The sequence below is a fragment of the Anopheles merus genome, chromosome 2R (assembly GCF_017562075.2).
Source record: "Anopheles merus strain MAF chromosome 2R, AmerM5.1, whole genome shotgun sequence".
Classification (NCBI taxonomy): domain Eukaryota; kingdom Metazoa; phylum Arthropoda; class Insecta; order Diptera; family Culicidae; genus Anopheles; species Anopheles merus.
In genome coordinates, this window is record NC_054082.1 from 52,007,060 (window position 1) to 52,034,520 (window position 27,461).

General features: G+C 42.7%; 1 protein-coding gene across 7 annotated transcripts in view; it reads right to left on the reverse strand.

Annotated features, from left to right (window-relative positions):
- LOC121590569 (Kv channel-interacting protein 4-like) overlaps positions 1-27,461 on the reverse strand; it is a 59,626-nt gene that overhangs the window by 28,342 nt on the left and 3,823 nt on the right. For 3 of the 7 annotated variants that reach the window (XM_041910351.1, XM_041910352.1, XM_041910355.1), the window contains exons 2-3: positions 26,193-26,982; positions 25,964-26,017 (exon numbers count right to left, since the gene is read on the reverse strand). In XM_041910351.1, coding sequence (XP_041766285.1) covers positions 25,964-26,017; positions 26,193-26,712 — 574 coding nt within the window. In that variant the 5' untranslated portion in view covers positions 26,713-26,982. Of the gene's footprint in view, positions 1-14,789; positions 14,877-25,963; positions 26,018-26,121; positions 27,006-27,461 lie in introns of those variants that run through there. The other 4 variants (XM_041910357.1, XM_041910356.1, XM_041910354.1 and 1 more) reach the window with 3 other exon arrangements.

Below are 27,461 nucleotides of genomic sequence, written 5' to 3' on the forward strand. Positions count from 1 at the left end.
ATGTTCCTTGCGTCGGTTGGTATTAGAAATATGTGTACGTAACCATACTCGATGGAAGGGTGATTGCTTGCATTGGTGCTGGAAGACGAACTACTGGTTGCTTGTATTAAACGATTGTAAGCAAAACTCACTGTATTATTGCCATCGAACTGGGGACGATGCATGATTAAAATGTATTTGTTTGGCATCAATAATTCCAAATTATTGCAGATGCTGATCATCCACGTTAGGTAAAAGCTAATATTTATTCAATGTTTCAAATCAGTGATTGCCGTTCAACTTCACTGCACACTATAAACCAAGGCAGCATTACAAGGCAAGGTTTGGCAATCGAACACATGAAACAAATCCAATGCGCTGCACCACCACCACCACATCTGCACAGCACCAGCCAGTCCAACCATAAACGAGCTTTCCTAAAACTCCCAAAAATTGTTGACATTTCATCCATAGTCAGCTCATTGCCTATTCCGGTGCTCCAGCCAGAACGAGATTTGGTACGCCCTCGGACACACTTGCCCTTGCGGCGACAGGCAGCGGGTGAAACCCTTTTCCGACCTAAACCGAAGCAGCTTCCGTCCGCGCTGGCAGCGTTGTACTGCAGTGCCATTTAGAAGACGATGGAAGCAGTCGTCTTTTCGCTTTCCGGTTTGTTTGTTTCGAGCGGTCGCTCGAATTCCATCGAACCGGAGCCGACATTTGCCCTTCGATCTGGCCCCGTGTGGCGTGCATTTTCCGCCAAAGCCAAGCCAAGCCAACACGATCTGCCAAAAGTCAGCAACAGGCTGCGGTGTACGGATTTGGAAACGGGGTTGACTTTTCGCTCTTTCCCCTTTCCGGCAGGTCACAATCAAAGGAAGAGAGTGAGTCACTTCTCCTCCTCCCCCGCCAGGCAGGCATGGGAGTATGTGGCTGCGTATTGGGTGCGTGTTTGACTACGGAAAATCCGCACCGAGTAGCGGTTTTTGGCATGATTATTTACCCCCAAGCTGTTGTTGATTGTTTTCTTTCGCTCAACTTTATGAACCTCCTTACGGGGAATTTTGTGTCCACCTGCGGGGAATTGTCAACTTTTTCTTTATTATTTTTCCCAAAATGGTCCCAAGAGCACGAAGATCTTAAATGGCATTAGAGTGCCCAATTTGTGTTCAATGAATGGATCGATGGATGAACTCAGTACCGGTTGGACTAGTTTTGTGGAAATTCACTGCTCAGCCCTGTGGATGTAACAAGATCGGTAAAAAGCTGCCAACTGCCAACGCTAAAGCACATTCCATCGAAAGATGCTCGTGCTCTCCGAGACGGTCCTTTAGAATGTAACCAGTATTAATACCATTGAGACGAAGCCTGTTTTGCGTGTAAGCCGATTATACCAGAGGCAACTGTTTGCCAGAGAGCGGAGCGTACTCCGTTCAACAAGCCATAGAGCTCCTATTCATTACAGCCCCCGGTTACCATTATCATCCTCTGCTGTTGGTGAGCATTACTCCGTCGCCATCAGGCCACAAATTCACACAGAACTTGGAACTTGGAATGCTGAAGTGTGTTTTATCGTGAAAAATGATTCGGGTAGGTAACGTTTCAGGGACGATCCACTTTGTTCTCCAGAGCATTATAGACCACTAGCGAACCACTTGCTGGCAGATGATAGTTAATCTTCATGAAAAAACGTTTATTGCCATTGGACTTGAATTTCAACTCGATTCGTTGTTGGAGCGAAAACGTATCTAATAGCACGCGTTACTTGCAACAATGGGCGCGCAAGATTTATGAGCTACGCAAAAGACTATAAACTGTGAGTCCATGAAATAGTAATCGAAATAATGGAACATAAGATGCACACAGCCTTTCTATACGTGTAAAAATGGTTCAAATTTCACATGTCGTGTTTATGTAAGGTTTATTCTTACACAAAGCAAAAAACTTTCTCAACACGCCAGTAATTGGAATAATATACTCTTATTAGTGCAAATCATAAAAAAATCAAACCAACACGCTTATTGAAGGGTGCGTTCAACTCAACCGAACCCTCTAACCCGTCCGGCTGCGTATAATGTATCCAAAAGTAAATTTTATTACACACTGCTACTTCACAAAGCTTACGTGCTTACGGCAGGCAACCCAACACGCCGATCCACATTAAAACCTGTGGCAAAACCTGGACAAGCAGAACGCCAAACCCCGTGGGGTAAAGTGTGTAAATAAAAAAATAATCAATAAAATTTAATTAGATTAAACAGAACGCAAGCAAGAAGGCTCTATTTTTATGGTTTTACGCTTCGCATGCCGGTACCAGGCCGGTTCCATTTACCGATCGGGCCGGTGTAATTTTCCCCCTTTTTCACTAACTCTTTGTTTTCGGGCTGGCCGGAACAAAAGTGGTACGCTGGAGACGATAAACAGCCTAATTTCGTTGTATCGAAGAGCAGTGGGTCAATAAATAACAATTTTATTACTCTATTCTTACATTCTCGATTAGAATTGGTAATGGTTCTGTAAAACGACCACTGTTGGGGCACTAGGTACAAATTCAAATTTTCAACACATTTTTCACACTACAATTTTCAGCCACTCTTCCGTGCCGATGACGTTTATTTCGCGTCAAGCAACATGCAGCAACAGCGCGAAAAAGATGCAAACTTTAACGACCGAAAGCGAAACCAATTATGCTTACACGCACTGGCTCCATTTGGCTTATCCCCCTGCCGGTTTTGTGCATATCGGATAACGTTAAATGAAAGTAATTTCCCACCTGCAAAACGGGGTGCGCCTGGCACGGAAAGCCTACCCTAACACCACACACACACAAACACACACTACTGGTCGCACCCATTAGCACAGGATAATGGAACACTGACCCACCTAGTTTCAGCCGCGCATTCCGGCAGAAGTAGGTGGTCCCGTTTTCGCCGTAAGCCGCACCAACCTTGTGGTGGATTAGTTTTTCACGAGCAGAGAGAAGAGAAAAAAAATCTACAAAACATTAGTTTTGCCCCATACAATCGCAACCCATTACGGTACGACAGACAAAGGGGACGCGAGGACAGGTAATGTGAAAACTATAGCGTGCCCTTCGGCTTTTTGTGCATTCATTGAGAAGCACAAGGAGGAACGTTTTCGGGTACGTGGTACGGCAATGGACGTGGAAAACGGGGAGAGAAAAGGGGGAAGAAAATTAAGACCCACTCAGGTCGGAAGTAGTCACCCCGTGGCAACACCGTGGTTGACCACTAATTCGAGGTTTGCCTGCATGTTTGTAATATTATGATTGATTAGCCTTTCGAGCACAATTCTAGACGGCTCCGGCCTGGGCTGGGAACGTTAAGATCGTTCGGAAGGTGCTTTCGCTGTGAAGCAAAATGGTAAACGCTTTCTTTACCATTCAAAGAGGAGTTACCGTTCGTGTTAAAGAAATAACGAAAATTGCTTACAATTTTGGAAAGGTAGATTGAAACCGTTGAATTACGCTAAACGACTCCATTTGTTGTTGTGTGGGACATTGCGGGGCTGAGATAGGGTAACTATGGGCCCATTTGTGCCTATTTTCATGTCAATACATCATTTGTATTTATTGCAAGGAAATGGTAGCGGTAGTTTATTGAAGAACGATAAGCTGTAGCTAGCAAGAGAGAACACGTATGAACAAATTTCTAATGATTGTATTAAATAAATTATTACCATATGTGCACAATATAAAATATGATAATGTAAGATGTTGGTTTTTAAGGCATAACATAAAGGCAAGATCACTATTAAAATATTGTAGTAAGTTTGGAGATAGTTATGGTCGCCATATGATATGTTTGATTTTGGAGCGGTTGCCATATAGTAAACTTACTACAATATATAAGAATATGAATGAAAGCATTATCTAACATATATCATCAAATTCTAATGTATTTAATAGATATTACCGGTACGACCTAACAATCCCAAATGTAACAATCTTTAAACTTGTTACATTGTTTTGTGCTACATCTTAAAGGCTCTTAACAACACTGTCTTGTTTACAGATTATCCATTTCGTATCTGTGTTGAGCAACACTGCTCTTGTTTAACACCACTAACCGGTACCTCGAAGGACCTTCCAAACGATCTGGTTGCATCTCGCTTCCCATCAGATAAGCAAACGATTCAAAGCATACATACCAGCACAATGTGGTGTGAAAAGGTTATCAAACAAATAAAGAAAACAATTGCATAACACTTTTCCCTTTCGTCCCTCGACCGGCTTGTCGGAGTCGGAGAATAATGGCTCATGTGTTAAAGTACTATCCCGAGCAGCTTACCATTTCGCTGTGGGAAAGTCTTCTACCATTTAACCGAAAGGTGTGTTCGGAACGAATCTTGAATGAAAAGAGTGCTTGAAGCAAACACTGCCGTGCTTAGACACTCTGCACCTTTGCAACCTAAACCTTGGCCGAGTATATCGTATGAGCAGAAAATGATTCTTTTCCATCCACTTTCCACGGGGCGTTCTATTCAACGCTTTGTGCAACGAAGAGCTCCTGTGGGCTGAACGTCGAGATGGCGACGATGTTCACTGTGTGTCAGTCATTCAAAATTTGCATCTAGATTTTATAGCACTTTTGAATTTGTTCGTCAAACCAAAACGATCTTGTCCTGTTCATACATTAAATGGAACTAGATCCACCTAAAAGATTAAAATACAATTTAAATTATTCTCGATGTCAAAACACCTACTTTAATAGCTATCGTTTTTTAAACTATCGTCAGCTGCACCCAAAAGCCCAAAAGTTAAATTGTTGCCCCAATTTTTCTTCCACCAAATCCCATTTTTCAAAACGCTAACCATTCGGTACAGCGCTTTCTTCACACATGCCTCGTCGAAAGATAACAAACGACGTGTGCTTGCTTCCACAGGCGATTAAAAGAAGATGCCGGCGGTTTGCCATTCCAGCAGAGAAAGGCGTGCGCCCTTTAGGGAAAACACGCCAGCTTGGCATGAATTGGCTTCTCCGGTCGACCCGGTTTGCATTGCTCGAGCGGTGGTCTTTTAACTATCCTTACCACCCCAATCTGTTGGAAAGTGAAGCAGAGGAGGAGAGCGAGAGAGAGAGAGAGGGAAGAAGAAGAAGAGTTAGGAAAAGTTTTCTACTACCCACCACAGCCTGCCGGAAGGATAAGTGCCACACAAATCCGAACAGTATGAATCGGTATGAAACGAACCGACCAACTAGCTCGGTGTGCTTCTTTGAACAGAACGGTACAACATGCACGGTGTACCGGTTTTGCCCGGTGTGAAGAAACGAAGGAGAAAGCCCAACTGCAGAAGGAATTCAAGAATCAGCATCCTGTGCTGTCCCATTCTGCCCCGGCCTCGAATCGGCTATAGAGTTGTTTTTGGTTTTTGGAGAAATTTTCTGCACCATTCCAGCTGCTGATCCGTGTGCGGGGGGAGATTGGCCGGAGAGCAACGGTTGAAAATTCTAAGCTCGAGCTCACCCCCGGCCGGTTGCCCTTGGAATGTGCCGACTCCGACTACCCTATTGCGGCATCATACAAAGTACGCTTCCCGTGCATGCCACCCAATTTCGCTGCATAGCTAGCGCGACTTTAACTTTGTCAGCTTGTGTGCAACTATATTTCAATGGCGCGTGTTTTACTTTTTAATACTAAGTGACCGTTAATCGAGCAATTTAGATCAATTATAATTTAGCAAATGCAAATGAAATTCAGCCCGTCCACTGTTCACGAGCTGTAGTTGCTAATTAAGCAGCGAATTAAAGTGCGAACACTATCGACTGCGGAATGTCGCCGAAACACAGGGCACAATAAAGTGGCAAATTTTCTTCAATAATTAATAAACATCTTCATAGAAGCACATCTCTGCTGATAAAGTGAAAAGGTTCAGAAAAATAGCTAATAATTTTTTTATGTTAAGATGTTTCCCCGAATCGCTATATCCATTGGCTTACGACTCATTCAACAGTTTTATGGCTTTATTTTGAGTTGAACGAGACTCTCCATTAAAGGTAGGTTGTTAACGTAGATGTCAGCGGAAGCTATATTAAAACTTATTCCTTCGTTATTTTCGACGTTTACCAAAGCTCTTAAAGTAGTTGTGGTCTTCGACTTGACTTGACTCGTTAACCACGGTTCAAAATCAAATTTCTTGGTATTGACTTCTGAGTTGTCTTATGTGATAAACAAAATTTGCAAAATTAAAGCGGGATTAAATATTTTCTTTATCGAAATAGCTAACAGCAAAGGTTATACCATTTTCAACCATCTATCCGTCGAAATGCCTCCACTTTTACAGCAAACATTAAACATAAAAAAAATATTAATGTTATTCAATTGTTAACGCTACACGCAGCCCGACCAAGCTTTAAGTTGCTATCGGATCAACATGAACTTGTTCGACAGCGGGGACAACCATAATTTTGCCGAGATTGATTGATGGTACACCACCTTTCGCGAACCTTGCCATCGAACGTTTCATTATTGGCATTCGAAGCATGCCCGTGTTGCAAATGATTTATGATACGCGGTTAATGTGTTATCGGATCGACTGTGATGAGCGGAGAAAAACAAAACGCGCAAAAACAGCATGCCCAACAACAAGTTCCACCGATGCGGAGAGTTATTATCATTCGTCGAGCTAATTATTCAATTAACCACGTCCTGCTTCTCTCCGCGCGCCATTCACATTCGTCCGCTACTATCATTTTAGATGTGTGTGTGTGTGTGTGTTTTGTTTGTTTGTGTTATGTTGCTACGGTTGACCAGCTTGTTGGTGTCCGGCCGTCGGTCCAGTGAGATAAAACAACCCCCAACAGGGTAGAAACATATTTCAACACTTCGTTCGTCCCAGCCTCGCTTTGCGGACGGACGGCACAAGAAAGCACAAACACACAGAGAAAAGAAACCGACCCCGTTGCAGGATGAAGATTGGCAAACAACCCGCTTTTCACTGGATCAAAAAGGTCGTGTTATTACATTCCCTCCTCGATCAAAGTCGGGCCCTTTCTCTCCCCTTTTTTGAGGCTGTATTTGTGTTCCCTCTTATCCTACTATCAACGTTTCCTATGTCCCATCGTGCCGTTCTTCCTCCCGCGCGGCTGGTCTCGTCATAATTTCGTCAACACAAACGCATAAAATCTTGCGCCTAAAGGGACACCGGCTGCTACAATGTGAACCTTAAAGGAAAGGGAGTGAGGGGGGGGGGGGGGAGGCAAACATACGACAGAAGAAATGAGCACGGTGGTGATGGGCAATTTGAATTATTCATGCCACTGGGTAGGATGGCACCAGGCTTCTCTCCAACACCGTCTCTCACACCACCGTTACGTTATGGTCCGTGTCAGTGGCTGACATTATAAGGAGCTAAACGCTGTGTCAACGCGAGTCCCTAACGATCCCGAATCCCCGTTGGCTTCTCCTGCCGCCAACGTTAAGTACTAGGACAGAAGACACTGAACAAAAAATGTCGCCTTTTTAAAAACTCCTTCAAAACTCGTGAGTATTATTTGCTCTTGTCTTTTTCGAGCCAAGCACCAGCCAAGCAGTCAAGCGGCTGGAAAACAGTATGGTAAAATTATTGCCCACTCAAGCGCACAAATCGCTGGGAGATGGAGAAGCGCAAGAAAAAATGCTCCACCAGCAGAAAGGGTTAATGACAAGTAAAATCCAAGCATGATGCGCACTTGAAAAAGAATAAAACAAAAGCCATATTTAAGATTGATAAGGGTACCCTGTTTTCGGAAGCGTTTCATCCGACGCATCTCTTTTTTGTTTTGTTTGCGTACAAATGTTTCTTTCAAAATTATAACAAAACCCATCTTCCAGTGATTGGGGTAGCCACAAGAAATATTGCTCATTTTCTTAAGTTCCATTAGCACTGCACTGGACGGCGGAACAAAAAGAGCCATTTTCTGCGCCATCACACTACTGGCGTTTCCGATCATTGATGAAGCCACTTTCGACTGGTACAAGGACTTTCGCATTCATCTTGGAGCCCGGAGGACAACCGATAAGCACGAGACGAATGTGCGTTTACATGCTCCATCGCTATGCGAACACGAGATCGCGCACACACACACACACACACACACACACACACACACACACAAAGACGTTCTCATATGGGTCTGACTGATGATGTTCTCCCCATGCTCCCTCATCCCCGAGTTGTACGTGTTTTACAGCTTCATCCCGAAGAATCTCGGCCCGAGCACTGGAACAAGCATTGCCGGATGCTCTTACACGTGACTACGATGCGAGAAACCGATATCGAGCGCTATTTAAGGATGTGTCGGCCAGCACATGAAGCAGAGCACAGCGGCGCAGACAATGGCAAGTACGACGATCGCGTGCACTACTACTAGGCAGCAGCAGGTTTCGACAGCAGGAAGACGACGATGGTTTACGGTTGGCGTGCCATAGAGGAACTTCCCAAGACGAAGGAATAATTTATTACCCAACCAACTAAACCTTACCCTACCACACCCACTCACGCCTTGTCGTCCCCGGTGACGAGCCATTGACCGAATCGACCGATTCGGCCGAGATTCAGGAAGATGCCTGACAGAATCCCTCCGTTCCATCCATCGGAGAACGCACACTACGGAATAAGTGTCCCGTGTACCCATTCTTAGCCGGGCGAGATAATGACTTCGATACCAACTTCTTACGTTCGGGATGTGTCCCCACGCATGTGTGTGTGTATGTGTGCCGCTTCTGGGATTGAGATGAATAGAGGCAATAAAACGCGCACTAAGTCGGATTGGATGTGTTGATGCGTCAGTCCGGACGGGAATGTTTGATAACGTCACCTGGTGGGAGAAAAGTTTTCTCTTTAATTATCACATTAGGAACGGATCTGCGCAATGCAATCTGCACGGTGAAGTGTTGTAAATCAACGTGTCTAAGTTGCACATTTGATAGTTTTCCACTTTACCCCATTCTTGAATCTTTCAATGTATAATATTAAGAGGAACAGTTTTACATTACATTACATTACTTGCATTAATTACATTACACATTAATTACATTACACATTAATTTACATTACACATTCGTTACATTAATTGTTCCCAAAAACTAATCGTTTGTTTTTAAATTATTGTAATGAACAGTATAGCTTATATACGTAAGACCACTACCAATTCTCATCGTAAAATTTATGAATCATCAATCAATTGATGGTTTAAGGGGTCTAGGCTCTACAACGGAAAATTTATCGTTTTTCCATTGTGTCCCATTGGTATGTGCCTAACGCCTAATTGTTTTAACGGTACAATACTTTGGACGATAATTTAGAACAAGAAGTCAACGTACAAAATGCGAATAACAACTGCTTTTATCCTCAGTCAAACGAATTCAACCATTGGTGCTATTTTGAACGATAAATTAGAATTCTTTAACTCCACACCATCAGTTTCGTATTTCTTGATACTGCTGCCAAACACACACACAGCGAATTGAATGAAACACAGCTGTGGAGTGTCTTTGGCAACCATTTGTTAAAAACACGCTTTTCACCTTGCCGTGTGTAAAGGCACACCAACAGGTGTATATTTTTCCCGAGAAAAACGGTATTAGTATCGGTAGTCTGATGAATAATCGTTCTAAGAATGGGTAACAAAATGACACTCTGGCACCAGGAAGGAATCTAAGTTCAGCAGACAATGGAAGCCAATCAGTTGGTATTAGGATGATGGTGCTGAAGCGGAAGAAATCTTTCCTAGTAAGAAATTTGCTCCAGTATTTGATGACACACTGAGAAATGGTTCCGAAAAATTTCATCTCCACACCATATGCCATATGAAGTAGTATGTACAATCGCTACAACTACCTTGTTAGCTTAGCATCGAGAAGAGCGTGTGCCCTGGAGACTGGCTGTTATTGCTTGTGACACACACGATGGCGAAGAAGACGAATTTACTGCCATGACAACATTTATCATGTTCGGCGGAAAATAAATAAAACAACATAGCAACAGGAGACACACACAAACGCACATGGATGTAGAGAATTGCTTTTCTTTATTTTCTTTCACGCTTCTGCTACTTTCCACCTCGCCAGTGCGAAGAGCGCTAGAAATCAATATGTCACGCTTTTGGTGATGAATTTAAGTGAAATTTTAACGCAAGCATTGCGGGCGTTTGTGTTTTGTGTTTTCAATTACTTTATCGAGCAGAAAATTTGTTCTCTCCAGCACAAGCTGTTTGAAGTATTTCACTTGAAAAAATCAAGGCCACATTACCCAAATAGATTTACTTCTTTGTGTTCTATATGTTTGATGTGAAGCTTACAAGGCTACTAATAGTTCCTACGGGATTGAGGGCAAACGATATGAATCAAGGGAAAAGTTGCGTCACACACGCTTTATCACGCTCACACAAACCTTAGGTCGGAAGTAGTATTCATTCATTCATTCATTCATTACATTACATTACATTTCTAGTCACGAGCCAACGAAACATAAATTTGTGTTTATTTCTATGCAAATGAGTGCTATCAGATTCCATTAATAGCACTCTCTCAAACTCCAACCACGACTGGTCGTAAGTTTATTTCCTTCCAAATTCGGAAAACCTGGTACAAGAAAATATTCAAGGGATCTTGGCCTTACCTAGCACGTCTTTCACACCCAGGCAAAACACTCTACAGCGTACGGTCGCGTAAGGGTAGCACTACTGACGCACCCTGAACCCCCGGTTTCCCTGGCAGATATCTATTCCTTGGGGGTGATAAGCTCCGAGCATTTCTGGGTTTTGCAACCGGTGTTGCTTGTAGCATTTGGAGCTGCCAACCATATTTATGGCTCCTCTACCAAGCTTCTTCACTTTCTTGCTTCGTTATCTAATGCAATTTAGGTAACGATACAATCACTTTGGGGATGGTAACCCTTTGCTCTTGGGCTCCGCTCAAGGATGATTTGTCAGCTTGTTCGCTCACAAGGTTCGCCCGCATTTCTGTTTAGTTTGAACATATCTCTTTTTTTCTCGCTTTTCGTTTTGCAAATGTGTCTTTTGAATTACTAATTTGTTTGAAAGAATTTAAAGTTCTCGAAATGTTCCTAGAATTATTTGTTTCAAGTTGATGTGTTGGAGGAATCCGACGAAACTGATACACATTTTTTGCATCTTAAATCAATTACTTAATCAAAATCGTAAGCTCTTTGATTGCGATAACTCTCTGATAACAGTCCAAACTTTTGACTGGCGATTTACTTGAGCAACTTGACAGAATTCGTTATAAATCTTTTTCGAGAAGTAAAGCTGCAAAGATAATGCAGAGCAAAAACCGAAGTAAATCTGTCCTTTGATGTTTCTCATTAGCTAGACAAATCGTGAAGAGACATAAACTGCCATTCATTCCTTAAGAGATGTATGACATACAGTTTTTGTTTTTTTGCTTTGCAAATGCCAAATTCTATGCTACAACAGAGCGTCACAAAAAAACCCCAACAAATTTACACAAAGATTGTCCTACCGCGACATTCAATGCGTAGGTTTCGCGCGTGGCATTTCGTAGAATCACGAAAAGCAATCAAACAAACGTTGAATAGTTATCATGCTATAGAGAACACTTCAGCCCGTGGCAATCAATTTGCTCTGCCGATCGTGCCTTCCAGCAGTGCTAGGCGTTCCGTACATCGTGTAAGGGTTTTGGGACACACACACACACAGAGTGTGTAAACCACCAGGCGTCTCCACCGAACTTCGAGCACTTATGGGCTAACAAGAAACAAGCGAAACATTCGGTTCAGCCATCATTTATGCCGTAGCTGCCATGAGGTGGAAGCGTTACGGTGAGAAACTCTTTTTCTGGTGGCCCTTTTGTGCTAAATCGAGCGGAAAACTATCGACAGATTGTACTACGAAACGTGGTGTGCCGCTAGTAGGTTGAACCGAGTTGAATCATTTTGATAAAAAAGCAAGCAACTGTATGAAAACGATATGAAAGAAAACGTTTGTAACGTATCTCAAGCTGACACGAATTTGTACTCCACCCTTATCAGATTGCGATTTCGACGTGTTTTTTTTTCACGTTGCTGGTGAAAAAGTCACCCCCGAAGTAGCAGCAATGTTATCTTGGCTTTTTCACTTCAAGATAGCGTCTGTATCGTAACTATGTTCACTAAACGATTACTGCTTGATTCGATTACTTCGAATGATTTCGTTGTGTGTGTGCAGTAGTGGGTGTGATGTCGCATTGATTCCACGTGGGTGGAGGAATAAAGGTTCAAATTCCGGATGCTCATCCTTTGCAGTTCCTCTTATTCAACTATGATATTAATAGCGATTGTGATGATGATGAATATGATAATATTGCTGCAAAATTGCGATATTGTTATATAATGGTTTAGTATTTGTAATATAACAGTTGTTCCATTATGTAGCTTGAGCTTAAGAGAGTTTGTGCGAGTTGTAATTTCATACTGCGACGATGTATTTTTTACACTATTATCACAACTTTTGCCTTAATGAAGAAGTTCTCTACCTGTTAGTCTTAGCAATTATTTCGACTTCCGCTAAACGAAATGAGCTGAAAGCATCAGATATGCAACCAAATGATTCATTATCGTTGCCCCAAAGACTTCCAGCCGCCCAGCTGCCAACTGGATAATTCAACCCCACTTCTAACCCAACAGAGAGACACGACTGCCAAACGCACCACACGCTGAAGCTTATCTGCCCGATTAATTCACGCACCCGTCCGATTTTATTAATAAGCGCTTCCTTTTCAACCCACCAAAGCCACATCATACACACAAAGCGCACGGTTCGCATCGTCCATCATCGCGTTTGCCAACCTCGAGCATCACTTCCAGCTAATAAACACAAACAAACAAACCCCCGCAACCCAGCCCTGGGTGGTCGAAATTTGTTTCGATCTTATGCAGCAAGGATTTAGCCAACGATGCCATCACTACGACACGGACTCATCAGAATTGATGATGATGATTTAGGACGAGCTTTGCTAGAAACGAACCAGTGATAGACAGACAGAATCCGGGAAGTGCGTTTCTCTGTCGCTTTCTGCTTTCTCCTCTTTGGAACGCACCGAAAACACCGGCATGCCGCTAGGCGCACGCTAGTGACATTGTGGACCAACGGGTGGAGCAAAATCCGCATCGCCAACTCGGGTTCATTCGAGCGTTACATAATGTGTCTTAAAGCGAGAAAACGTTTCAGCGAGATCAGCACGAATTCTGTGAAATTCGTCACTTACACCAAAAAGCTCGAGCGATACACATTCCGGCTGGTGTATGCCGGTGTGACGGTCTACAGACGGTCAAAAGCAAAGCAGCAAGCCAGCATCGAGGACATTGTCGGTGGGCGTTTAATGCTAGTCGGCGGATTTGACTTGAGATTTCGTTGTTGTTTTTTTGTGGTGACGCAGCTCGTCACTACAGCACACTAAAACGAACAAGAAGTGAGAGTGCTGTCAGGCGCTGGTGGATGAAAGGCACATTATGCCAAGTGAGCTATGACGAAGGATCTGCTGACATACACATACAAACACACACACACACACACACACACACACACACACACACACACACACACACACACACACACACACACACACACACACACACACACACACACACACACACCACACACACACACACACACACACACACACACACACACACACACACACACACACACACACACACACACACACACACACACACACCACACACACCACACACACACACACACACACACACACACACACACACACACACACACACACACACACACACACACACACACACACACACACACACACACCACACACACACACACACACACACACACCACACACACACCACACACACACACACACACCACACACACACACACACACACACACACACACACACACACACACACACACACACACACACACACACACTGGCATACACCAAACACCCACACTGAAGCACTGGTCTACGGTTGGCGTTGAAGTGAAAGGTGATAAGGAATATGCACATTTGCGCCCATTTCCTCGCCTGTGCAAATTGGATGCAAAGCGAAGAACAAACCCAACTCCGTCAGCAGAAAGAATAATCAATGGCGAAAATAAGTGAGCACTGGCTCGTTGGCAGTTACTGCACAATCGGTGTGGGTGTGTGCTTGTCTGTCTGTCTGTCTGCACATTGCAGTACCCTATGACACTATTCTTGCCGAATCTGAATGCAATCAGCGAACTTTGAGGGAGACAAGTACGGCAGCGTACGACAGCTGGTTTCACCAAGCGATTGTATCAAACCAAACAGACTGCAATAAGGGGCAGTATGTGAGCAGCACAAAAACAAAAGAAACAGCAACAAACTACGAAGATAAATAACACTATTTGACGTTAAGCTTTCTCTGGTAGTACACACTTCACACCGTCCTGTACGATTCTACAGCTAGCATAGCTTATAGTCTACCCTCTCCAGCCACAAAAGCGCATCAACCTCCAGCTGTCGTCCGTTGCTATGGCGAACGAGGCGAGAGGGGCCGGATTCCGCGGTGCCACTAAACCAACCTAAGATTCACTCACTCACACCAACCGAAACGCACGCGTTACGTTTCGACGAAGCCTTTCCGATGCATTCGCTACTGCACGGGCAGCACCGACAGCCCGTACGAAAGTGTTAAACTAATTTAGTCTTCATCCGAAATGGGGGTAAACTTGTGCTGGGTGCACTCATCGACCGTTTGTGCTCCGGGGTTTGTGGACGAACCGGGCGTGCGATTGTTCACGCTTCAGCCACGAATCAATCGAAACCGTGCCACCGTACACACCCACACACTCACGCTCAATACGTCGTCACTGTGACGCGGCGAGACACACGCAAGGACACCTGCGGTGCGATCTACCGTCCTCGGAACACTGAACCGTTGATAAAAATACAACCGTCTGACAATAAACATATGATCCCGAATGGCAGAAGCTTCCACAACCACTCCGAAGCTTTTCACTTCGGGCGTGCACTCGAAGCACTACGAAGATGGTGATGACGCCGACAACAACGACGACGACGACGACAACGACGGCCGACGCTCTCACTATGGGGCGTGTTGTAGCGGTGGAAAATCGTGCGAGCCGCATTTTCTCACCCAAGGCGAAGAAATACCATAGGGCAAATGAGATGAGACGGAACCGCTCTCATCGAATGGCTTCTCACTTACTCCTGACATCTGTTAACTCACCGCCACTTTGCTCATTGAGTGCTCGCGTCGGCGCAAACACTGCCGCACGGTGGGAGTGTGTTTGGTACCCTTCACAAACGGCATCAGATGGAATAGAAGGTGTGTGTCTATGTGTGTGCGTACTTTTTTTTTTCATTTTGCTTTTCAATGTCAAATTTTTCCACGCCATACGGTACGTAGATAACGGCAGTTTAAATCGACTTAAATCGGATATGAGTGGTTTCCCTTCTCACGTGGTACGCGACAAGGTTCTTTCGGCAAAAAGGAAAAATAAAGCAGAGGAAAGAGCGTGAGAGAAGGTGAGTGCCAATTGAAATAACAACGATCGTGAACTACGTACGTACTGAGCGCGGCAACGATCAAAACCATACGATCAATTGTCTGCTTTAAGTGTCTTTTCGTGTATGGTGTTTTATGTTGGATCATGCTTGCAGACAGGACAAACAATTTCAAAGTCATGCACATCTTGTATAAACCTTCTGCAGAAACGTCAGTAAGTTGATCGTCACCTCAAAGGAACTTAAACGATTCAGCACAACAATGTATATATTAGTGAAATTAATTATTCTTCCGATTCTTCCCAGTACAGGCTCGGTTCAGTTTCAGTAATCATACAGATAATTCCTTTCTTATACAAGTGTATGAATCTTACATCGATTAAGTTACATCAGTAGTATTATAAATATTAAGTAATTCGTTTAAAATCTCTATATTCAACTCATAGAAAATATAAAATTCAACTTTAAGTTCAATAAGGGTATTATTAAAGTAAATTTAAAGTAAAAATAGAACGAAAATATGATGTTGATAGCTACTAGGCGGCTCCATCAAAATAATAAAATTTGAAAAATAAATTAACCTTTTAGGGATAGTTTAGTCGTCATAGTATTATAAAAATATTTTATAAGGAGGTGTAACATTATGTAGTCTATCCTGCATACGTGAGAACAAATGGGACCAAGTAAAATGTATCCTTATTTGATCTCTTATGAAATTCAAACTGACTTTCGAACAATAAATCATTATTACAACTTGCGAAGTAACACATCTTCTTCTTCTTTGGCTCAACAACCGATGCCGGTCAAGGCCTGCCAACACACTTGTGGGGTTGGCTTTCAGTGACTTATTGATTTTCCCCCCATAGCAGGATAGTCAGTCCTACGTATGGCGGCACGGTCTATTTGGGGCTTGAACCCATGACGGGCATGTTGTTGAGTCGTACGAGTTGACGACTGTACCATGAGACCGGCTCGAAGTAACACATACTCTCTTTTTAATGATTGTTTACTATGTCACTAATACCGCTGATTGCAGGGAAACGCACAGAAATAAGTGAATTAAAAAGTTATTGATATTTTTCGATTGGATATCAATACAATTGGACCAAAAAATTCTGGGAAACGCCCAAAAAATCGTGGGAACGCACCAAAAAAATATGGAAACCCACCAAAAATTGATGGGAACCAACCAATAAATCGTGGGAAACCCTGTATGACATCATGCGTCGAGTGATCAAGTGCCCAGCCAGCCTGCGTCATCAACATAATTATAAATAACCACAATTAAATTTACTTTTCATACTGATAATATTCGAATAGTGTAATTATGGAATAAAATATTCACTTTGTTTGTTTGTTATCCGGCACTACAACCGCTTTGCGGTCTTGGCCTGCCTCAGGAGTGTCCGAAACCGCTCACGGTCTCGCGCCTTCGTCTGCCAGTCCGTTATCCCGGCCTTAATGGCGGACGCCTCCACGCCATCTTGCCACCTCAATTTGGGCCTACCACGCCTCCTCTGTCCTTGTGGACGGCCTAAAAAGACTTTACGGGCTGGGTCGTCCGTTTCCATGCGTATAACATGGCCAGCCCACCGGAGCCTGGCGAGCTTTATACGCTGTACGACAGTGAGGTCGCCGTACATCTCGTATAGCTCGTCATTATAGCGGCTCCTCCATTGTCCTTCCACACATACGGGGCCAAGTATCCTTCTGAGCATCTTCCTCTCGAACGCGGCTAAGAGGGTTTCGTCAGATTTGGACAGTGTCCATGTCTCAGAGGCGTATGTGAGTACTGGTACTATATAGGTACTATATAGTCCCAGCTTCGTCCGTCGCGACAGGTTCTTTGAGGTGAACTAATTTTTCAGGCTGTAGAATGACCGGTTGGCAGCCAGCATCCTTGCGCGCAACTCAGCTTCCATGCTGTTGTCGTTGCTGACCTTTGACCCAAGATAGGTGAATTGTGGGACGACTTCGAAAGTGCGTTCACCTATCTGCACGTCACGCCTACGTAGATTCTGATTATTTGTTGGTGGGCCCGCTGATGTTGCCACCATCAGTTTGGTCTTTGCCTCGTTTATCTGCAATCCGAGGCTCTCTGCCGCCTGCTCGATCCCTTGGTAGGCTTCTGCTACATAGGAGAGCCGCAGACCAATGATGTCTATATCATCAGCGTATGCCAGGATCTGGGTTGACTTATAGAAGATGGTTCCCGTAGTCTCCACCCTCGAGTCACGGATGGCCCTCTCTAGCGCCAGGTTGAATAAGAGACAAGCAAGCCCGTCCCCCTGGCGCAGACCCTTGGTGGTAGCAAAAGGTCCTGAGAGTTTTCCATCCACCCTCACCTGGCATGTGACGTTGGTCATAGTCATTCTAACTAGCCTTATCAGTTTGGCCGGGATTCCAAAAGAGCTCATAGCGTCATAAAGTTTTACCCTGGCTATGCTATCATATGCGGCTTTGAAGTCAATGAAGAGATGGTATGTGTCGTGTCTGTATTCAGTCATCTTCTCCAAGATCTGCCGCATGGTGAAGATCTGATCAGTGGTTGATTTTCCGTTTCGGAATCCTCTTTAATTAAAATTTAATTAATTTAATTTAATTTAAAATATTCACACTCAAACTTAAAACTCGAAGTTGTAAAAAGCGTCATATGAACTTTAATATACGCTTTGTAACAGAGTCGAAATATGATTAAAAAAACAAAACAAAAACAAAGTAAAAAATAAGACAACATTCAGTTCGAAATAGACATAAGAGGCAGAAAAATAAATTATGTTTTATTAGCTTATACAACATTTTTGTGTTGTTTTACCGATTACAAACAAACTTGAACAAATGAACACGATATTATTGCACGTGTTTGTAAAGGAAAGCTGAAACATGCACGTTCAAAACTTGGAATCAGAAATGGAAACCATTCATGCGCCAGATTATCAACAATTGACACAATCTTGTGATTTATTGGTGCACAAAATCTAAACACCAACAGGATTATTATTGAAAAAAATCAAGAAACGAGCGCTACTTTTTGGCATACTTGAAACACCATTTCCATCGTTATTGGTAGCAGCTTATAATGGAGCGTGATGATGGTAGAAAAAAAAATAGCACACTCCATCACAACAGTTTCCGTTTGTGTTTCGTTCTAGTTAAAGCTTATAAAATATTATTTGAAGACAAAAGCAATACTTTTTAAAACATAAAACTAGCTCATTTAAAGTCGCAAAACAATAATCATAATTCATACACTTCGATCATGATAAAAATTCAAAAACTTAAAAATTATACAAGCATGATAAAAATTCAAAAACATACAAATTATACAAACACTCCGGCAATGACGTCATCATTGCCAATGCAAAAAAAGTCAATTACTTGTAAGGGAGTAATAAATAATATATTTTTTTCTCGTTACAATACTCATACTTTACCCTTCTGTATGAATTTCTACAATTCATACATTACAGAGACATTCCTACATAGGCACACAAAGTTAGCTCTCGCATGAAATCCATTCACACTACCGCCCTACGATTGAGCTGTTTGTTTGATGAAAAACAAGCATCAAAACGAACTACTGCTGAAAGTGATCCGCTTATGAACAAAAGCACGCCTCAACTGTTGTGTGCTTCTGTTTGCCGGATTTTGCGTGCCGAAGTAAAGTCAACATGACCGTGCAGCTGGCCAAACGTGAAACCCAGTCAACAGTGGTCATATGAACAAAAGCAGGCGTAAAGGAGGGTGAGAACACAGCAAGAGAACAACCCCTTACAATGCTACACACACACACAACGATGGTGTAAAGCGAAACAACAGCGAAGCAGTAGAAGCGTATGAAAACACCGATAGGTATTAGCCATTCATAAACACCACAGCGGAAACCACGTTACCTCTTTGGTCGGAAACGTTAAGCCTGTGAGTAAATAGTAAATATGAAAATTCCACTCATCGACACGCCTGAACACGTTCCGCTGACGATGGCGAGGGCAATACGAAATGGCCAACGAACAACAATAAACATAAATATTAACCTTTTGCAAGTGTGCAGCCGGAGGATGATAATAGAGACAGCGAGAAACGAAATCGAACAGCTTGTGCGGGTGGGTGGGATGTGTGTTTGGGTGAGAGTGTTATGAAAGCAATCTGAAAGTTCGGAACAACTTTTCTAATTGCGACTCCTTTTGTTATGGAAATAGTAGAAAGTGAAGCAAAACTATTAATGCGGAGAGTGGTTGTCCAAAAATAGACCCGACACTCAGGAATATATGAATACACTTGTGCAGCGATTTGTAAGCAAAAAGTACCCCAACTACTGGTAGAGGGTCGGTGAAAGAAGTTGGTGATCGGTCGGTACATGTTTCTCTCGCTTCGTTCGGGGTTTTTTTGTTTAGAAAAGTAGACCACAGTTCGAAGTAGCGCTTTGCGTGTGTTTTCGACGCACTCATAACTATTAACGCTGATGGTACGATTGGAGAGTCATTAGCGCAGCGTTTCAATGCAGCAGTTTATTGCGTTTTAATTCGTTAATTCAAGATTAGGTTTACAATTATACAATCGTTAATACGCTCGATCGTTTACTCAGTCCTTTGTGTAACTGTTAAGAAACAGTTGTAATGTGGATATTATTTTTTTATTAGTCACGTTTGCACAGCCCATACTTCTGCTAGAACACATCTGTCAAACACACTTTTTATAGAGGTAAGGGGAAGTTTAGCAGCCTTTTAGCGAATGATCGCTGGATGAATAACACAGTTCTTTGTTTGCAATCTTTTGACAGGCCGAGATAAATACAGTGTTTTTCGTGTTTGAGCATATTTGTTAGATTGCTCCCAAGCCCAAAGAATTCTAACGGTAGTAAAGTCTGCTTTTTGTTACACGAAAAACTCGTTTTTGAGGAATTATTTTGTTGAATTACGATAATTATAATCGTATCCGATGAAGATTCGTGGTGTGTGCAAGTAAAAATATTGGTGAATCTTTTTTTTTACACTTGTTTCTGGTGAAAGGGGAAGGATTTGCGAACAAAGATATGGGCTGTGTACGCGTACCTACACGGTGTGCAAGATAAATTTGACAATTACCGACAGAAAAAGATTTTTTTTTGAGATCTATCATGTCGCAATTATGTTTTATTGTATAAAGAGTAATTTACTATGTTAGCTACATAAATTGTTCAAAACATCCGCCCTCGGCATCGATTACGGCGTCTATCTGGCCCCGGAACCTGGAGCAAGCCTTTTGAACGACGTACCTGGAAATGACTTTTTTTGTGCATAATTGCGCGTTATTGTGCTGGACGATCTTTTAATATCTCCTTTAACATTGCCAAAAACAAAATAGACAAAAGATTTAAGTTCTGGGAAGTTGGGAGATCAAATGTGGTGAATTTCCCTCGTAGTTGTTTAGCATTTGGCTGCTGCGTGGTAAAGCTTCGTGTCCTACTGCCACGCATACGATCTACCATTGGTTTCTTTTCTAATCTATGGCTGTAACACAGTTTGCAGAAGCTTTCGACATCAGCTATCTGAGTAGAGTTTGAAGCCCTGATAGTAAAAAATAAAGTGAAACCACGTCCCATTTGGCTAAAACGCACTTTAATCGCACACATTTTGCAGCACTTTTGTAGCATACCTACTTTAAAAACTTATTCTAATCTTTAGTCATTTGAGAATCGGCAATAGATGGCCAAAAATGTGATCAGTTTAAACATAACAAAAAGGGATCAAAATAGCTTCCTGAAAACCCCATCCTCCCATGCCGCAAAAAATATTTAAGATATTCCGGGGATGATACAAAAGTCTGAACGGCCGAAAAATTATCGAAGTAAAAATAAATTCAGTAATTTTAACAATGCTTTATGGATAAGTAATGCCATGTCAGATCAATTGATAACTGATTCCTTAAGAAAAGGCACTTTGATAATTGTTGTACTCGTAAACAGCAACAGTGTGGAATCGTCGTTCTCGTTAAAAACAGGGATTTTTAATTATTTGTTTTTGCTTTCAAATACGATCGAAAATATCGCTAAAATAGTTTAAAGGGAAACCAACTGATTTGTGTCAAATTAAGAAAAACGAATAAAACAAAATAAAAAAATATCGCGTGAAAATGTATGGAGCTGTTTCGCTATATTTTAAATTTTGTAGTGCATGTCTTGCGTTGGCGAAAGTCTAATGCTCTCCCATCAAATGCAAGCCGCATTCAAAACTTTAAATAAATTTATGGTAACCAGGCTTTAGTATATCTCATCAATATTAAATTTCGTGTGCGATTTCCTTCATTCCGAAAGTCTTATTGTCGTGTTGAAACAATGTTAAAACTACATAACGGTTGCATTAACAAAATTGACAAATTCATAGGTTTATCATGGGATTATCTTCACCCGCTCTAACAAAACGTTAATTGCACTTTGAATAGTCGTATCCCATGATACAACAGACAACCTCTATCAGTACCCTCACCTTGACACCTCTATCAGTTGAACTCTTACCATGATGACCAAAAAAGTGAACCAACCAACGTAGAAGCGTGCGCGATCAACGAATGACGCTCCGTAGCGTCTTAAATGGACTGCGTACACAAGTCTGTCGTCGCATAAGAACGTGTCTGCGTTTTGGTCACCAACATCTTGGTACTATTAGGAAACAATCAAAGCATCGCAAGAGAGCCCAGGTTCATTTTTTGAGGTTTCAAAAAAAGCTAAAAATGAAGACAGAGGTACAAGTGGCTACATTACTGGGTTATCTGGGCTGGGCGATCGATCCGTCATTCCATAGTACTTTATTTAAGTTGAAAGAGTACGATGGTATAAAATATTATTCTAAAAAATATTCAGTAATTTGTATACGAACAGTTTCTTCCCATCTTTCAAAATCAGTCAAAACCTTTCGCGGGCCGGATTGAATGTTGCGGCGGGCATTTGGCCCGCGGGTCGACTGCTGGTTTAGGCTGTAAAAGTTGGTTAAATGTCACTTAAAGAATCACGAATTACAAAACAAATGTTTGTAGCTGTTGAAAGATAGTCAGTCCTGTGTGTTTAAGGCTAGGGCCATAAAAGATTGGATCCTTTGATTAATATGTTATTAGACCGTACGATTTAACGACATATTACAATCAATCCGAACAACACAACTATTCGCGGACTGAAATCAAGTACTGGGCGGCTCCACTGAAAACATTCCTAATGGACCTTTGACCTTTGTAGCATTTGACCTTAAATAATATAGTTAAAGTTAAGTTTCTAAACAATTCCAAAGTACTTTTTACGTACAAAATAATTTCGTTTCACGCAAACGCAAACAATTGATTTCGTGTGTAGTAGATGTTGTAGAACATCTAAAAACGGCAAACAGATCATGGTCACATCATGACCACTCATAGTCGTACTCAGCGTGATAGCTAAATAAATGTTTATCCAGCAAACCACACTGTTTCCCTACCGCTACCGTTATTGCTTCTGTCACGCAGGAAAAACGTGAGATAACTCACCGCGTTGCATGCATGTATTGACCATTTACGGCTTTTGTAATACACACACACACACACACACACACACACACACACACACACACACACACACACACACACACACACACACACACACACACACACACACACACTCAAACAGTTGAGTGTGAAGCGTTAGTCCAAAGTGTATTTTTGCCAGGAAGTCTCGATGGAACGATCGGAAAATCAAATCAAAATTGAATCATCTCATGTACATTAGATGGAAGCGAGTTGTGGCACGGAACTACGGCACATTATAGCTGTGGCTATTCGGATTGAAATGACTGGCTAGGGACATATCGCAAACGCTGTGGTCGTTGGATGAGTTTGATTCATTTCAGCTTCATCGGAATAAGCGTATTTCGCAGGAAGGTTTTTCCTTTTCTTAAATTTTTTTTTTCCTTTTTACAATGATTTCGACCGTTGTTTGTTGTTACAACTATTAGGAAACACAAATAAAAATCGTGGGCCGAATCCTTCAAAATTCGGAACGCATTCAAAAATCCATGGAAAACAAACAACAAATTCTGAGAAACTCTGTATACAATATTCAGTGGAAAAAGCAGTAGTGCTCTGCAATTTAATTACTTTTTTTCGATTATAATACACAAATAACGTCATTTTATATTGCATTGTTTTGTCATAGCAAAACAGACAAATGTCTAAAATGAATGGGAAGCTCCTTCTTTTTATAATTTTTGTTTTCATTTTTCCTAAAAGACAGATTTTTAATTACGATTTTAGCAGCAATTGATTTAAAAATACATTAATAATGATCGATCGAGGGGTTGAATGAATCATTCCAGGATTTTTAAGAACTAGTAGACGGTTCGTAGGAAATCAGGGAAATTTATCACTACTTGTGCTTGAGAGTGGGACAAATAACAAAACAAAACACTAATCACCAAATCATCTCCCGCATTCTACCAAATGTGCGGCGAAATGTGCTTTCGATCGATTGGCTGCTGCATTGGTTCAATTGTCTTCTGCGAAATTCACCTTCTGCCTTTAATCTCACCTTGAAAGAACTGTGGGCAATGTGTGATAAATTGAACGTTCATACCCGCAGCTGCTTGGACGTGGTGCAAATAGAATAAAGAAGGCACAGCACACGCCAAAAAAAAAACAGCACACGTTCCTTTTGGCCCGTGAAGCCGTAGAAAATGCTCGTGAAGAGTGTTACCACCAGTACAAAAAAAGAAGTATAGCTCGCAGTCGTGGCGTGTTAAAAATTTAAAGCCATTCCTCCAAAGAGCGAGCGTGACTGAAATTTTTTAAACCGGGCCACTCTTATTTTGGCCATCGCATTTGGCCAGGCCCGGCACATGTCATCGGGGCTAACTTGAAACACTTTCGATCGATTTGGGTGTAAAGCGGCGACAAAGAGTATTGGTTCCTTTCTGGCAAAGATTTTCACGTCATCTGCAGTAGATTTTAGATGCGTTTCATCACTTCTTGCCGAAAGTTATGGAATGTGGGAAAATAAATGAACAAAAGTCATTGACAACACAATCATTGACTACCGATTCGTTGTCACCAACCGTGTCATCTTTCCACGTGTACTCACTTTTGAACTTAACTCTTATCCCAAATAATCGATAAATTTCAATCAATCAAGATAAATGTTTTCAAACAGGCGTATAATTTGTATTTCATTTAACTTTCCGGTACTATTTCGTCGACCGTTTTGCCACTTGTTGCCAAAAAAGAACCAAAAAAAAACAGTGAAAACTGCGCCGATCGCGATACTGCTTCACATTTAATATTCACGGTTATGAATTCACGAGCGATAAACACACTCACCAATCATAAATCAACCGCCAACGTGGTTCGGTCTACATTTCGGCCCAGCTTAACGAGCTGGCAAAGATTCATACCAAAAAATTTCACAAATTCATTTTGATTTGTTTACCGGCAAGCCACCAAACGCGAGAACGGGGTGAGAGAGAGAGAGAGAGAGAGAGAGAAAGAGAGAAAGAGAGAGAAACGGTAGTAGCTGCTACTCGTGCTTGCCCATGTCCCACAGTTTCGGGTTGATTCGGTATTCATAAGCCATCGGCGGTACCAGAAGCGGTCCGGGCCGATATGCTCAGGAACGGTTCTTGTTGTACCGTCCCGACAGCACCTTCAGACAACAATTCTGACGTTTTTCTTTTTGTTCATTTGTGCAAGCATTGGCAATGGAATATTTTCTTTAAAAATGTATATGATTGCAGATGAAATTGATTCCCGTCGTGCGTGATTCATTTTAATTGCCCACATAACAAGGATGAAACAAGAAGCAAGAGATTGATTTTGGAGATCTGTTTTAAGAAAATGTAACAAATACTTGAAGCTTAGAATATTTTAAATGTCAATTTAACTATGTTAAATCGATTTGTTGCTCCAAACATTATGAGAAAATAAATAAATTAAAATTTCGACAAATCAAGAAAATAATAAATAATCGCTACACATACACCCGATCGTAACGTGTTTGTCTCAAACGGATGACACCATCCGCCCAAAAAGCAACAAGCTAGATCTGATTATTTAAAAACATCGTCTCCTTCAGACATTCAGCCAAGAAAATTGGTGTAAAACGTCGAAACAATTCTTCGCATAGCTAAAGGATTGTTGGAGCAAGAGCATGAGGCTTGATCTAACGGCCGGGAGGAAAAATGCTTAATTGCTTAATCATGTCAACGATGGGAGACGTGTGATTGTGTCAACGGAATGGTACACACCCACACATCAGCTTTTTGCTTGTTTTTTTTTGTGTGTCGTAGCTGTCCTTGTGTTTAAAGTTTTTTTAGAAGCATTTGTTTCAAACGCAATTTTTGTTGATCAATGTTCAACCGTTGCTCCAATGATATAAATATCGTTCAGACGCTCCACGCATGTTTGATGTTGCAATATGCACATCCAATCGTATTTTTACCATTTTCGTGGTGTTATGAAATAAATGTTTTAATGATTTGTTACATTACACCCTACCGCGCATCTACTTACACTCATAGTTGCCCTCTTCCGGATCGCTGACTTCCTTCGGCTCGTCCATGTTCGCTACACCACCATCGGCGAATCGAAAAAGAGAAAGAAACAACCAAACACCGTTGTAAACAAACTATCACAGTAGGCAGGAGGAGGCAACACGATTTCTCACGCACTTGCCCGATCGCGATCAACGGCAAGATCGAATGGGACGTTTGATCGACACCGAGCGATAACGCATACTGACCACTTCGACAGCATCGGCACAGCAGACAGTCGCGCAGGCAGGAAGAGGACGACGCGACCGACGGTTGTATCGAGGCGGAGGCCGAAGATGACGTCCCCTTCCCGTGTCGCTGCTGTTTCGTACGCCACGGCCCTTTGTGCTGAGGCGCGGTTCGTCGCCAGCGGTTGGCGGCATCCCCCATGCCGCTCCCACACTGTCCAGCTGCCGCCGCGTGATCGAGGGTCAGGTACTGTATGGTTCGCGCTTCACCACAACCACCGCCGGCAGCCGAGGGACCACCAGCCGAAGCCGACCCATTGTGGGAGGTGGCCACGAGGGAGCCCACGGTTGAGGAGGAGCTGTTGCTGCTGCTGCTGCTGCCACCGGTGGATGCGGCATCGTCCGGCTCAACCGGGATGGCCGTGAATCCGCGCGAAGACCATCGCATCAGTGCAATGTCCGTCGCGGTCGTTGATGGCAACTGGTGCCCGTCGGCACTGACCGTACTGCTGCTGCGATGGCCACGATTCACGAGCTGCATGACTCGATGTATGTGTGTGTGTTTCACGCCCCAGCCGTACAAAACACACGATCAAACGAACGCCCACCGTCGCCACACCATCGAATGCAGCCAGTCGCACACTTGATCACACTCAACGGAAGAAAAATCAACCTCACACGCACTTGTTGGTTCACTCACGAAAAACCTAAACAACTCTCTTCCTCTCTCTCTCACACACACAAATTCTTATCACACACATACACACACGCGCACGCACGGCACGGCAATCAAGAGCTGAGTGACCTGCGGCTGGGAAACACAAAAAAGTAAACGCTGAGAACATTCTCTATTAGCACCCGCAGCGACGACGATGATTCGATCCGCTTCGATGATGGTCAATCTCAATGGCGTGACGGCAATCTCGTCGGCCGGTCGAGATGATTGTTGTTGTCATTAGTTCAACTCCACCGCCACACACAAGGACACCGCCGTCCTCGGCTTTCGGCGTAGCATTTCGCTCGTCACCACGATCGTGAAATCACAAACCACCCGCCCGGCGTAGCTTCGTCCCGTGTGGTGCGTTTATAATTGGATTGCATCCAAAAATAAACATTCATCGCTGTGTCGGACCTTTGCCGGGTGAGGAGCCATCTCTATCTTCCACAAGTAGGGCAAACAGATAAAGAGATAGAGATAGAGAGAGAGTGAGCAAGAGAGAAAGGGAGTAAGAGAGGACAGTTCCGGAGGGCTTGAGAAAGGTTAGTGTCTAGCGTCGTCTACGCCAAGCC